At 39.8% G+C, this 13197-nt stretch overlaps 1 protein-coding gene across 4 annotated transcripts in view; it reads right to left on the bottom strand.

The window, feature by feature from the left end:
• Positions 1-13197, bottom strand: part of Parpbp (PARP1 binding protein) — a 46727-nt gene that overhangs the window by 22085 nt on the left and 11445 nt on the right. For 2 of the 4 annotated variants that reach the window (XM_021175077.1, XM_029482258.1), the window contains exons 4-6: positions 12331-12435; positions 5993-6163; positions 4639-4793 (exon numbers count right to left, since the gene is read on the bottom strand). In XM_021175077.1, coding sequence (XP_021030736.1) covers positions 4639-4793; positions 5993-6163; positions 12331-12435 — 431 coding nt within the window. The remainder of the gene's footprint in view (positions 1-4638; positions 4794-5992; positions 6164-12330; positions 12436-13197) is intronic. The other 2 variants (XM_029482256.1, XM_029482257.1) reach the window with 1 other exon arrangement.

The raw sequence follows: 13197 nt of genomic DNA on the forward strand, positions 1-13197 counted from the left end.
TTGCAGCCAAATTAATATTCTGTAACCACATATTTAGCCTAATATATAACATAGGTATTCATTAAAAAGCTGTGTGGTAAGCCTAAAGTACATTTTTAAATTCTTAACAATAGAACCTAATTAATTTATATAAACTGAAGCTTCCAAGGCATTTTTCAGGTAAAAGTATAGCATGCATTTTATGGTGGCATCTACTGGCAAAATTCAGAAATGCAGCCAGCTTAGCTAAAATGGCTTCATGAAGAGTGGGCAGAGGACAATGATTGTCCAATGGCATTTTCTTCTCTGCACCCCCCCCCTCCCACCACTCTATCTACCTATCTTCATTCTTCCTTGGAATAAAAGACCATATACTGCTTCCTTTATAAGGCAAGCACAAACTTACCCTCGGATACAAGAATTAAATCTATCTTTATGTCTTAAGTTGTAAGGTGAAGGAACAAAGAGGAGACAGAAACCAGAGTGAAAGGTGGGAGTTAGATTATACACACTGTATGTACATGCTGACCACAATTCCTGAGGTCTCGTCCTGTACCTAGTATGGAATCCTGAACTATCAAAAACCATTTCAGAAAGATCAATCTGCCTTACCTCAGTGGCACTAAAAGGATTGAGCCGTATAAAACAGGAGGCAGGATGAACAACTCAGAAAGGTAAAAGGCCCAGAGCAAAAATGATAGGACTGAACAGGACAGCAAAACCCAGACATGCTGTAGCTACAGGGATAGAGTCATGAGATAAATAAATATAAATAAACAAACAAATAAGTAAGAGTCAAGTTAAGGCAGAGACTTAGAGATATGTAAGACTTAAACTTGGGTAGCTGGAGCCACAGGAGTTATGAGAAGACGCTCTAACAAGTGACCAAACATGAGGAGTCAAACCCTCCTGATGGTAACCAAGGACAGATCCCGGAAGAGCACCGACAGAAGGGTAGGAAGGAGAGAAGTGTGAGACACTGCAGAGTACACAGGAACTGTACTCTACTCTGTGCCAGAGACTATAAGGGCCGGTACAGTCCAGTGCCAACACAGTGAAGGCAACCAACAGACTCTTACACTTGCTGCCCAGGAAAAAATGAGTCAAGCCTGCCAACAGAGAAGGGAAATAAAGAATAGCACTTTTCATGAGTCTGAGCAGAAAGATGCAGACAGAACTGGAACAGAAGCTAGCTGAAGTTTTCTTACTATCCTGATAGACGATGAATAAAGTACAAGTCAAGAAAAAGAATAAAAGTGTAAGATGAAATGCATAACTATAGAGTAAACGTTCACTCAGCTAGTGGCTTCCCCACATCTGGCTCACTGCAAGTTTATCCTTTAGATTAAGCTCAATTGCAACATTTTTCTAGGCATGCTTTCCTGACATCCTTATCACAAGCACCAACAAAGCAGGCCAAGTAGGTCCTTCTCACTGTATCTTTTCCACCTAGTCTTTAGTAATCTTGCTATTTTGAATTATAAAATTAACATACTGTTTAAAAAGAAGAAAACAAAATTGTTTAAGTAGACTCCCATTTGAAGACATTATTTAGATACCCACTTCTTCAGTGTCTTCCCCAGAAAATGGGGTAATTATTCATGAATGCTTTAAATAAATGGCTGCTAAACTGAAGAAATATATTCTCTCATACAAGGTTGCCTATAAAAGAAGTGCATTTCTAACCATTTGGTCTATTTTCCCAACCATACAGTCCACCAAAATTTTAACTGATTTATTAGACTGAATGTATGCATTTATCTTGCTTCCTCCCTAAACCTTACTGAAGTCAAAAAAAGAGCAAACCAGATTTTTAAATACATTCAGAAAAAGAAAATAGAAGACAATACTAGTAATAGTAGAGTCATTACATCAACTACCCAGAATATATATATATATATATATATACATACACACACACACACACACACACACACTTTGATAAATGCAGGTTCAAGGACCACCAGTGCCTGAAGACCCTGTAGCAAGAGATGCTGAAGACCTGAGGTGCATGTGGGACACTGGTACCCTAGATCCTCTCTCCTTCTCAGCAGTGAAGCCAGTGTGCCTCTTCCACCGTCACATGGAAGGCAGGGACACCCGAGAGTAAGCAAGGCAAGACCCAATCCAGGGACAGCAAGGGAAAATAACGGGAATAAAATCTTCACAGAGAACTTGGAGCTCAGTGTCTGCAGGTCCATCACAGGCCTCAATTGCAGCTTTCAGAGACTAACTGATGGGTCTGAGGAAACATTTGGAAAGAGTCAAAGAAATGATGCACGGTTATCTGACATCTGCAGAGTTAAGTCCCTAACCACAGGGCCGACTGGTCACCAAGTTGTCATTAAGCCCACTATGCATTAAGCCACTACTGGTCAGCTTTCCAGGGCCTCACTTTTAAGTAGGAAAATACAGGTTTGAATCACCATCCCTTCTGGGAGTCCTAGACAAAAGGAAACAGGACAAAAGGAAACTCTAACCAAAAAAATCCTTAGATAAACAAGCACCGTCTAGATAGCAGATAAAAACGGAATTCTCTTCTTCTTGCTTTGTTATGGTTGTTGTTTGTTGCTGTTGTTGTTCACCCTTAAGGGAAAGTCTCAGACTGGAGCCCGAGGCAGTTTTCCTGTCTCAGCCTCCCAGGTGCTTGGACCATGTGTGAGTCAGTACATCCAACTGAAGCTAAATATGGTTAATAATCTTACAAAGATATGATAAGACCATGTCAAATCAAATGTGGGGATGAAGGTGTTGGTTTCCTGTTTGCTTTGTTGTTCTTACTGTCAGGGTTGGGGGAGGGGGTGCAGAGCAGGCATGTCACAACAGAGGCAGAGGACAACATTCAGGAGTTGAGTTTCTCGTTCCACTGTAAGTTGCAGGAATCAACTTAGTCATCAGGCTTTGGCAGCAAGTGCCCTTACCTGCTGAGCTGTGTCACTTGTCCAAGTGTTTGCTTTTGAGAAGCCGTGTGAGCAAAGTAAAGCTTTCCAATAGAAAGTAAAACTGTGAGGTCCGGGAGCAGGGCAGAGACAAAGAAGATTCCAAAGGTGCTGAGGAAGCTTTCTAGTCTAGTTCCTCTTCTCTCAAGAAGGCCCGGCAGGCGAAGGTATGCAGTGAACACTAAAGGAGGCTGCAAAAGGAATGTCTGCAGGGCAGAGGATGGACTAAGGAGACTGCAGAAGGAATGTCTGCACGGCAGAGGATAGACCCATAGGAGGACAAATATTAAATCTGTCAAGCTTGATAAGTAATTGATGAAAAGTGAACAGGAAAGGAATCCAAAGAAAAGGATGTTTTGAATATGGAGTATCTCCCTTGGACTCAGGTTGGAACAGTGGGGCCCACCTGGGAGAGTTGTTTGGGAAGGGTGCAAAACCTCTCTGAGGAAGTGGTCCACTCGGGTGGATCTTGCGGCCTTATACACTGGCTTAATTTTCTTTTACACTCTACTTCCTGAGTACAGATACAATACAACCAGCCACCTTCCTGCCCTTATGTGATAGATACCCACATAAGATACAATGCAATTCAGAACAAAACCCTTAAAAATATGGAATTGGGGGCTAGCAAAATGGCTCAGTGGGTAAAGGTACTTGCTGCTAACCCGGACAACCTGAGTTCAATCCCTGGATCCACATGGTAGAAAGGAATGAATCTTGCAGACTGTCCTCTGATCCCCAGTTCCACATCATGGCACATATGTACCCCACCGCACCCATAAAGGTACACACATACGTTAAACAAAAAAAGAAAACAAATATGGAAGTTTTAATGAATAATGTGGGATAAAGTGGAAACAAGCCCCTCAGGAGATGATAAAAGGATGTGTATCAGGAACTGAACTGATAAACTCAAGTCCAAGCTCTGCCACTCAACAACAGCACAATCCAGAGCACACTGCTTCATCCCCACACTGCAGTCTTCATCTCTGAACTGACAACGCTAACGGCATCCACCAGGTGAGGCTGTATACTGACCAAGGGATTAGCTACAGAAAAGGGTTTAAAGCAATGCCCAGCACAGTGTTCAGTAAGCATCAGCTACTTTTATTTGAAAAATGCTGTGGCTCACCAATCAAAATGACAGCAATCTGCAACAGCTAATAGGTACAAGCTACTCCAGTCCCCCAAAATGACTCTAACACCTAACATACCGCTATTATAAATGCACGTTTTCCTGATTTAAAAAGCATGTTCATCTCTAATGTCACATAAAAAAAATCCTAGATAAACCAAAGATGCGCAGATGTAAGAAGATGAAAAATAGCAAGAACCAGAATATGGAATTCATTCACTTTTCAATTTTCTTCCTCATTCTTTGTGTTAGTTTCCTTTATTGCTAAGTAAAACACTTCTTAAAAAAATAACTTGATCATTTCCAGTTCTGAAAAAAAAAAAAGTTTCTTCCAGATAACAGTAAATAATAACTATCTTAACTAAACAAACTCAATTTGAATATATCTGGGTTTTCATACACACAAGACAGCTATTTTGAGGACGGTCATGTAGTTATGATTTCTTCATTTTGCTACTTTATTTCTTCTACCTGTGCTTTGGTCCCATGCTTGGTGATTTCAGTATTATCTTCATTCCTACCTCTGAATCTGTGAAGTTTTAAGGAGAGATTAACAACAAACATTTATGATTTCTAAATGGTTACCTTGGATTTGGTATCTTTCCAAGAATTTCATCTAGCTTGTCAATGAAATTAATAAACGCCGCCAGGCCTTTTACATGCGCCCACAGAGGATCTGATGGTGACGGTGCATATCCTTTTCCTCCAAGCTCCAATGTCCTGATAAATGACGTGGCCATCTGTGAAGGAATATGGACCACTTAGCACCTTGTAAAGATGTTAAAGGTTAAACTACAACAGAGATCTTGAAGCTGGGTACACTTATGTAATCCTAGGGATGCAGAGTCAATGAAGCACACTTCGTGGATCATGTCACACGCTGAGGAGCAGCTAATCTCAGGAGCAAGTGTCATGTGGACCCCACAGGACACAGGGTGAGACCGACAGCTAGTAGCTGGGATGAAACTGATATGTCAAGTCAGATGTTGAAGCAAGGATAAAGGAATGTGTTCATAGTAAGAGCAGACCCTTGCCTGTGCAGATTTTGTTCAAGAATATAGTTTCATTTATACGGAAAACTAACTACTGAAATCATTACAGAGAAGAAATTCATTTTCAATGTCAACTACTCCATTGTTTCCAATGGAACCAAACCTTTATTTTACCTTTGATATGAAATAAGATTTGTACCAGATAACCACTAGATTCCAGCAAGCTTTTACATCCCAGGATAAACAGCTGAAAGTACTGTCTTTACATTGACAAAAATGTGTATGTGATAGCTAACTGAAGAACATCTCCATCAAAAAGATGAAATGTTCCAAAAACAGTATCTTCCAAATTACCCTTTAAGCACATTATAGAATATAAGTAACTTGTGGGGAAGTTGTATGGTCAAACAGCTTGAGGAATCACAGATGAAGTAACAAGGTTAACTGTTCATAAGACATGTTGCTTCACTGAAGGACTTCTCAAAGTTCCTGATATACAGGTATGTATCATGTAAACAAACATCACATATGCTATGTCTGACGATTTTTGCCCTTAGAAATACTTATTCAAGAAGAATCTATCAAAGCCAGGCACAGTAATGCATGTTTATAACCCAGCATTTGTGAAATATGGGCAAGGAGATTGAGAATCTGTGATCACCTTGGGCCACATAGCCAACCCCTCATGGTAAAGAAAAGAAAGAAGGAAGGAGAAAATAAGAGCGAAGAGGAGAAAACCAGTACATTTATTTATTAGGGGTAATGGCCTAAGGAATATATTTTTGTAAGAAATACTGCTTAACAGAAATTCTTACTTGCTAAACTTGGAAGACACAGGAAAAATTAAAACTCAATGGCTTTTCAAATACGAAGATAAAAAACATAAACGAACTACTTAAAAATTGTTTCATTATAATGACAAGCCCTGAAAATGCAAGCATCCATACCAGAAACATAGACAACTGTTTCTCTCGAGCAGCATGCTTCAAGTTGGTGAAGGCCTCTCTCCCCAGTCCTCGATCAGGGATGTTGAGAATGGAAGCCAAAGCCAGGTCATTCTTTGAATTCACTAGCAGGCTCAAATATGAAAAGAAAATTTTCTTTACCAATACCCGTACCTATACAGAAAAGTATTCGTTATTTTCTTTATTGCAGTTGTTCTAGACCTTTTTCTTAAATATATATGCAGAAAGAACATATAGAATCATGTAATCACAACTCTGCATCCCATTCTTTAGGCAAAAGGAACAGCTAGACAAACTGGGAACAAATTGGACAGTTAATATATTCTTTCTTACTGATTGAACTTAATAACAAGCAAATACTAACTACAGTGGCTACTAGAAACTTACCCTTACAAAGTGATATAAAAGGATACCTCGCAACAAGGCCTTTCTGGTGAGATTTCACCCTATTTCCCTGTATAAGCCTGCCAGGAAATAATAGCCAAGGACACAGTTTTAGAACCTTACAGCAGGAGCCATCTTGCCACTGGACCCAAGTCTATATCCTATTGTGATACCAGGCACAGAGCTACAGTTAAATGCTTAAGTTTTTGAGAACTATTAGATAATGACTTTGACATAATGAAATAACCAAATATCAAAATGAATGAAATAAATGTTTAGAAAACAATGAAATTTAGTGAGTATTGATATTAACTGACTTCTGGGAGCATTAACAAATTTACCAAGAAATATGTAAGTCATATAAAAAGATATTAAATATATGAAATAATCTTAAGAGTTTCTGCAGAATTATAATAATCAAGATAGAGAAGTGTATACAAAAAGACAGATACACAGGTCAGCAGAATTTGAAACGAATCCAGAAGCAGATAGACAAAGACACAGCAACAAAAGTACAAAACAGCCAAAGTATCATTACGGGGACTGGGCCAACAGGTCTCCACGTTCATGTGGCAGCACACGAACCTCAATCCAAAGCTCACACCTTTTATGCACATTAGCTCAAATGGATCATAAACTTAAATTTACAATATAGCTGCTGTACAGCTTTTAGAGAAAAACATAGGAGAAAATCCTTAAATCCGAGCATTGGGCAGTGAAGTTAGATTTGACACCAAAGCATAATCAAGAAAAGGAAGGAAGTAAGGAAGGCAAGACAATTAGATCACAGCAACATTAAACTCTTATGGACTCTCTTTGTGTTCTTTTCCTTTCAACTATGACTACCACTTATGGCTCTGGAATCACTTGTTTCTAGTTCCAATTGTCATAATGTATACTTGAAATCTAGCCCATCCCTTCAGATATTGGATTTACAAATGCTGAACTCAAGTCACGGTCAAAACAAGAAATTCACAAATGTTCCAATAACATCAGAAATCTGAAGCCCCATAATGTATCCTCTCCAAACTTAAGGAAAGTACTTTCTTTATCTAGGTTTTCTTAGCCCAGTGTAAGGGGCAGAATACCTCCCTATAGGTTTTTGGCCAAGGAGACTCTCAAACCCTCAAAACAAAGCAGGCTACCATCACTGCTCCTGGTTGCCTACCAGAAATAGAGAATCAGACCGTATTACTGAAGACACAACACATTTACTTCTAACTAGAGCAAGACTACTCATTAGTTCTTGCATAGTTCCAGAAGGTACTGTGCAGGGTACTCATAGGGAAAGGTTGCCAATGGTTTTACCTAGCAGTGTGCATGCTACCAAATGGACATGCTAGGAAACATGTACCCACGGGTACAATAGGGCTGGTTGTTTGTTATGGCTGTAACCAGACACTTTCTGACTGGATTTGAGACTCATATTACAGAATGGAATTCATCCCTACTACTACAAACCTGGTCAAAAGCCTGTGACTAGGGAAGTTGTAAGGCTGACAGAAGTGAGAAAAGATCTATTGCTGTCGTTTTACTAAACACATATGGTGTCATGCTGTCAAACCACCTTCTAAATATTTGTGTTTGTATGCATAGATTAGTGCCGCTTTCGGCCTAAGTCTCAGCCTAAGTCAGAGAAGTGTCTCTATGCAAGGAACAGGAGTGCCTCTACACACACGTGCGAATGTGTGTGTGTGTGTGTGTGTGTGTGTGTGTGTGTGTGTGTGTGTGTGTTCGAAGCCAAACTTTAAGCTTCCATACCTACAACTTGCTCTTTATGGCTTACGAATTCCATTTCTCTCATCTACGCTGCTGGGAAAGCATCTTGGAGTCCTCACAGATGGAGGACTTCTTCAAGCTCTGGCTGCAGCTGGACCTGCATCCCTCTCATTATGGTCAGATAACATGGCAGTTATGGTTTCTGGGCTCTTGTATGTGCAAGTGTGTTTTTAAGAGGCTCCTTGGAGAAGCAGTCCATAAACACAGTTATTACATCCAGAAGCAAGGACCTAATTTGAAAAATTGCACAAGACTAGAGCTTTATCAAGACATCAAAGAAGAGATGTTCTATTTGCTTAGTAAATTGATTCTGTCCATAGTCTCCTTTAACTCCTACTAAAATGCAAATACCCAACCTTAATTTGAGGTCAGGATTTTTAAACAAAAAGTTTTACTTGCCTTCCTTGCTAAAGATGTTCCTGACTAGCAGATAAATGCTTATGTGTAATAACAAAAACATTTATTAGATTAAAATTTTTTTTATTTGCTTAAAGACCTGGCAGGGAGCCTTCTCGTATATTCCACTTTGTTACTTCAGAATTTCTAAAGCAATGGTTTAACACTTTAGGGGGGGCAAAGTAGGGTAACATCAAATAAAGAGTATTTCTTAAATTCATCTTACTACTCCATGTGAAGACTTTGGTGTGCCATTAGTAAATGTATCTGATGATCAGAATATACCTCTGCAAGACTGCATCCCCAAAAGTCTCTTTTAACCTTAAATATACTGATTTCTAAAGGCACCTGCTAAGTCAGGCACAAGCCTTAGAAAGGTACCTAGAAAGGAGACAGGTACCCAACGTGAAAAGGGGGAAGCCAATGTCAGCAAGCCTGGGAACCGCTCTGCAGGATAAGCCATGCCAGAACAGAGAAGGCATGGCCAGCTGATGGCTGCTGGGGATGCCAAGTGAAGTGTGCGTATTTTAAGACTCTACTTTTTTTGGCTGTATAGTATTAAAAGGTATTTTCTACATCAAGTTTTATTTTTTTTTAAAAAAAATCTCTTTTTAATGTGGGGGTATATGCACATGAACGAGTGTGCCCATGTGCGTGTGCAAGTGTGTGTGGAAGTGTGTGTTGTTTTGAGCTATGTGCAAGCATACAGCACCCTTCACTGTTGTGGCAGTGCTCCTAAGAGAGACTTTCCAAAGCTAGACTGATGTGCAGAAGAGCATCTCCTTCCTGCTAGTGCTGACACCTGACTGTTGCTTGACACAAACTCCTGGTGGTGTAAGAATATCTGTGTTTTCTTCCACCTTCCCTCAGTAGCGCACCCTTAAAAGCAGACACCTGTCAGGACCTGATCCCGAAAACTGGCTTTGGTAGTGTGTCAGAGAAGGTGTTCCTCCTTAGGACAGTGGGCTCTTCTCTACATTGTCGTCTTCGGACTGGTTAGTCTGCCATTTTGGTTCCTTTCCTCAAAGTCAGGGTCAGTCTAAACAATTAGGAAGCATGCTTACTGTGGAACAGTTGGGCCTCACTCAGCTACCTGCTCAGACGTTAACCGGAGCCTTCATCGGACTTTATAGATGCTTTCTAACTTTTTCACACTAAAGGGAGGATGAAAGCTGAATTCTGTTCATAACTGCTTATGTTCAACCTCAACTTTCATGATTATAGAAAATAGATTTAATAAGTCATATATAGTTTGACTTAAAACAAAATAGAAAAAGAAAATATAACTCGAGAAAGAAACTACTGTGTTTTTGATGGAGTGGTTTTCTGTGCTTTTGATGGAGTGGTTTTCTGTGTGTTTTTTGATGGAGTGTTTTTCTGTGTGTTTTTTGATGGAGTGGTTTTCTGTGTTTTTTTGATGGAGTGGTTTTCTGTGTGTTTGTGTGTGTGTGTCTGTTATGTCTTTGCTTTGTTTTTGTGTTTGGAATGGAGTCCAGGATCTGAAACCCAGAGCCAGACACAGGTTCCACACATTTTACCACTTAGCTCTACCTCAAGTGTCTGTCTTTTTAAAATAAAAGAGCATACGCAAGCCTAGTGGAAGCGCATCTCTCCTGGCCACTTAACCCTTTGCTGCAGCTGGGCTTTGGGACACTGCGTTCTCTATTTAAGAGCTTTCATCAGTTCACACACAAGTCAGTCCTTCTTCTTGAAAGAGCATGACAATTACCATGTCCTCCTTACAACATACTTAAGAGAGAACAGAGACGCCTTGCTACTGACATAGGTATAATGCTGGCCATCAAACCTCACATACACACAAACACAGTCTGTAAGAGAAATATCAGAGACAAGATCGATAAGACAGTACTTGGTGCTCACTTGATATACAGGAACACACTCATTAAGTAAAAAAATGTTTGATTAGCATTTGTAAATATTCAGGACAAGAACAAAAACAAATAGAAAACAAATTTTAAAAATTAATTCTCAACAAGAGTAAATAGTTATAAAATCATTATAAAGAACCTGGTATTCTGGGCAGAAAGTAGGACTGATATTTTTTTTCTATACCAGAAATAAGAAATTATTCAAAAGAAGTCTACTAGGGCACATGAAAAAGGACACTAGGGTACTTTAACCGGGCTCCCTCCATTTTAGCACGAAAAGTACAGCAACTTTTAGCACTGGGTGAACAAACAAAGACAATTAGAAAAAGTATTTATCCAATTTACCTCTAGTGTAGCTCTATCACACCAGCTCCTACATTGGTAAAGAGGTTTAGGCAATGACCTTCACAAACTGTATTTACCCCATTAGACAAGATAAACCTTTGGTGACTGAAGGTAATTTAATGAAGACATTACAAATCAAAAACTCAATGGTTCTACAAATGCCAGAAAAACAACTGATTCAGACAAGGGTCATAATTGCATGCATTAAAAAGTCCATTAAGTAAAAGGTTGCTGGGAAACAGGATTGTTACCGTGGTGTCACAGGACCTTCTCACGGGTCTTTGTTGATAACTGCAAAGTGGAAACTAAGTTTTATATTACAGGGATTTGCCAGTTCAGGACAACCTGAATTTCTATTTCCTAATATGAAATATTCCTAAAGTGAAATATTCCATATAGGTCATGAAGTTATTTCTTAGAAAATATTAAATATTAAATATCAACAGTAAATCTCACAACTTTCTATTAGAGATACAACAAACACAGGGACAGGTTAAAGAACAGCAGAGTATTAATTAAGTAGACAAAGGAAGGAAAAGAGAATTAGGGAGTCCTTAAAGATTAAACCATCAACAGAGCCACACGACTATTTTAGGAACACCCGGAGACATTAGACATTGCGCTTATCCTTTTTGTTTTTTCCAAAAACTGCATGCTGGAGAGTTTCAGGCATACACATGGCACAGGAGCTTGGTAATTTTAAATAAGACAGAAAAAGAAAAAGGAGAATTTTTTTTAAAGTACATTAGTAAATCCAGGAAGCACGTAAGCATTTAGTCAGAGGCAGCGATAGAATCTGTTCTTTAAGGTGTAATTTGTTTAGCGCAAGACTTTCAGAAGACTCAGCAATGTTCCCTGAAAACGAAGAGAGGGATTCATCAAATGTGCTAACTTTATTGGAGTAGACTGCCATGAAAGAAGGACTTCAAAAATACATCAAAACAGTTTGCTGACTTTGCCAACATTCTTGGTCTCTCACCAACGGTGATTCTATTAAACACAGAAACTTTAATAAGCACAGCTCATGGTTAGCTGAGGTCAGAGGCACCTGGCACGCTAGTCGGTGAAAGGTAAACCTCCTGGACAACCCTGGACATGGTACTCATTTTGAGTCATGTGTACAATATAGACTGCCGTGAGAACACCGTCAGTTATGGAACATAGTCTCTAAGACAGCAGATGTGAGTTTTACCTAAAAAAACAATCTGATAACCTGAACCATAAGCGGTACTCTGGCTCCGTGAATTGTACCTGTGTTTGCACAGTGTCTGTTGGTTACCTTGGCCAAATCATAAGGACACAGATTAGAATGATACTCTTAGCAATCCCAATGTTTTATCCCTTGCAAATTCAGCTTTATTTAAACAATTTAAAAAATGTGGGAAAATGAAAAAAAAAAAAAAGAACAACAACCAGATCCATTGATAACCCTGATGAATCACCAGATTCATTGATAACCCTGATGAATGACCAGACTCATGACATTGGTTCAATCCTACTTTAACTGGCTGAAGGTGTTATCAGTACCTGCTCGTCATCCTGGCTGCATTTTACTGGTGACGCTGGCATACGAGGATTAGCTTCGTCATTGACTGCATACTCTGTGCCAGACAGAAAATCCCGAAGTTGAATCTGTAGGCGATAGATGGTATAATAACAGTATAGGACACAGAATACTATACTCCGTGAAATTCTGCACATCGTCCCAGATGTTCCAGTGCAAAGTATTGCTGGACATCTGTGGACAGTTATAAATAAGCATAAATTCTTTTGCATAATTTCACAAATCCTTTTAAACTGAATGATAAACAATTACCATGGTTGGGAAGGGACATTCTATTTAATCTATTTTTTTATTAGATATTTTCTTCATTTACATTTCAAATGCTACCCCAAAAGTCCACTATACCCTCCCCCGGCCCTGCTCCACAAACCACCCACTCCTGCTTCCTGGCCCCGGCATTCTCCTGTACTGGGGCATATGACCAAGGGCCTCTCCTCCCATTGATGGCCGACTAGGCCATCCTCTGCTACATATGCAACTAGAGACATAGTTCTGGGGGGTACTGGTTAGTTCATATTGTTGATCCTCCTATAGGGTTGCAGACCCCTTTAGCTCCCTGGGTACTTTCTCTAGCTCCTTCATCGGGGGCCCTGTGTTCCATCCAATAGCTGACTGTGAGCATCCACTTCTGTATTTGCCAGGCACTGGCATAGCCTCTCAAGAGACAGTTATATCAGGGTCCTGTCAGCTAAATCTTGCTGGCATATGCAATAGTGTCTGGGTTTGGTGGTTGCAATATGGGATGAATCCCCGGGTGGGGCAGCATCTCGATGGTCCTTTCTTCCGTCTCAGTTCCGAACTTTGTCTCTGTAACTCCCTCCATGGGTATT

Source organism: Mus caroli, chromosome 10 (genome assembly GCF_900094665.2).
Source record: "Mus caroli chromosome 10, CAROLI_EIJ_v1.1, whole genome shotgun sequence".
Taxonomy (NCBI): domain Eukaryota; kingdom Metazoa; phylum Chordata; class Mammalia; order Rodentia; family Muridae; genus Mus; species Mus caroli.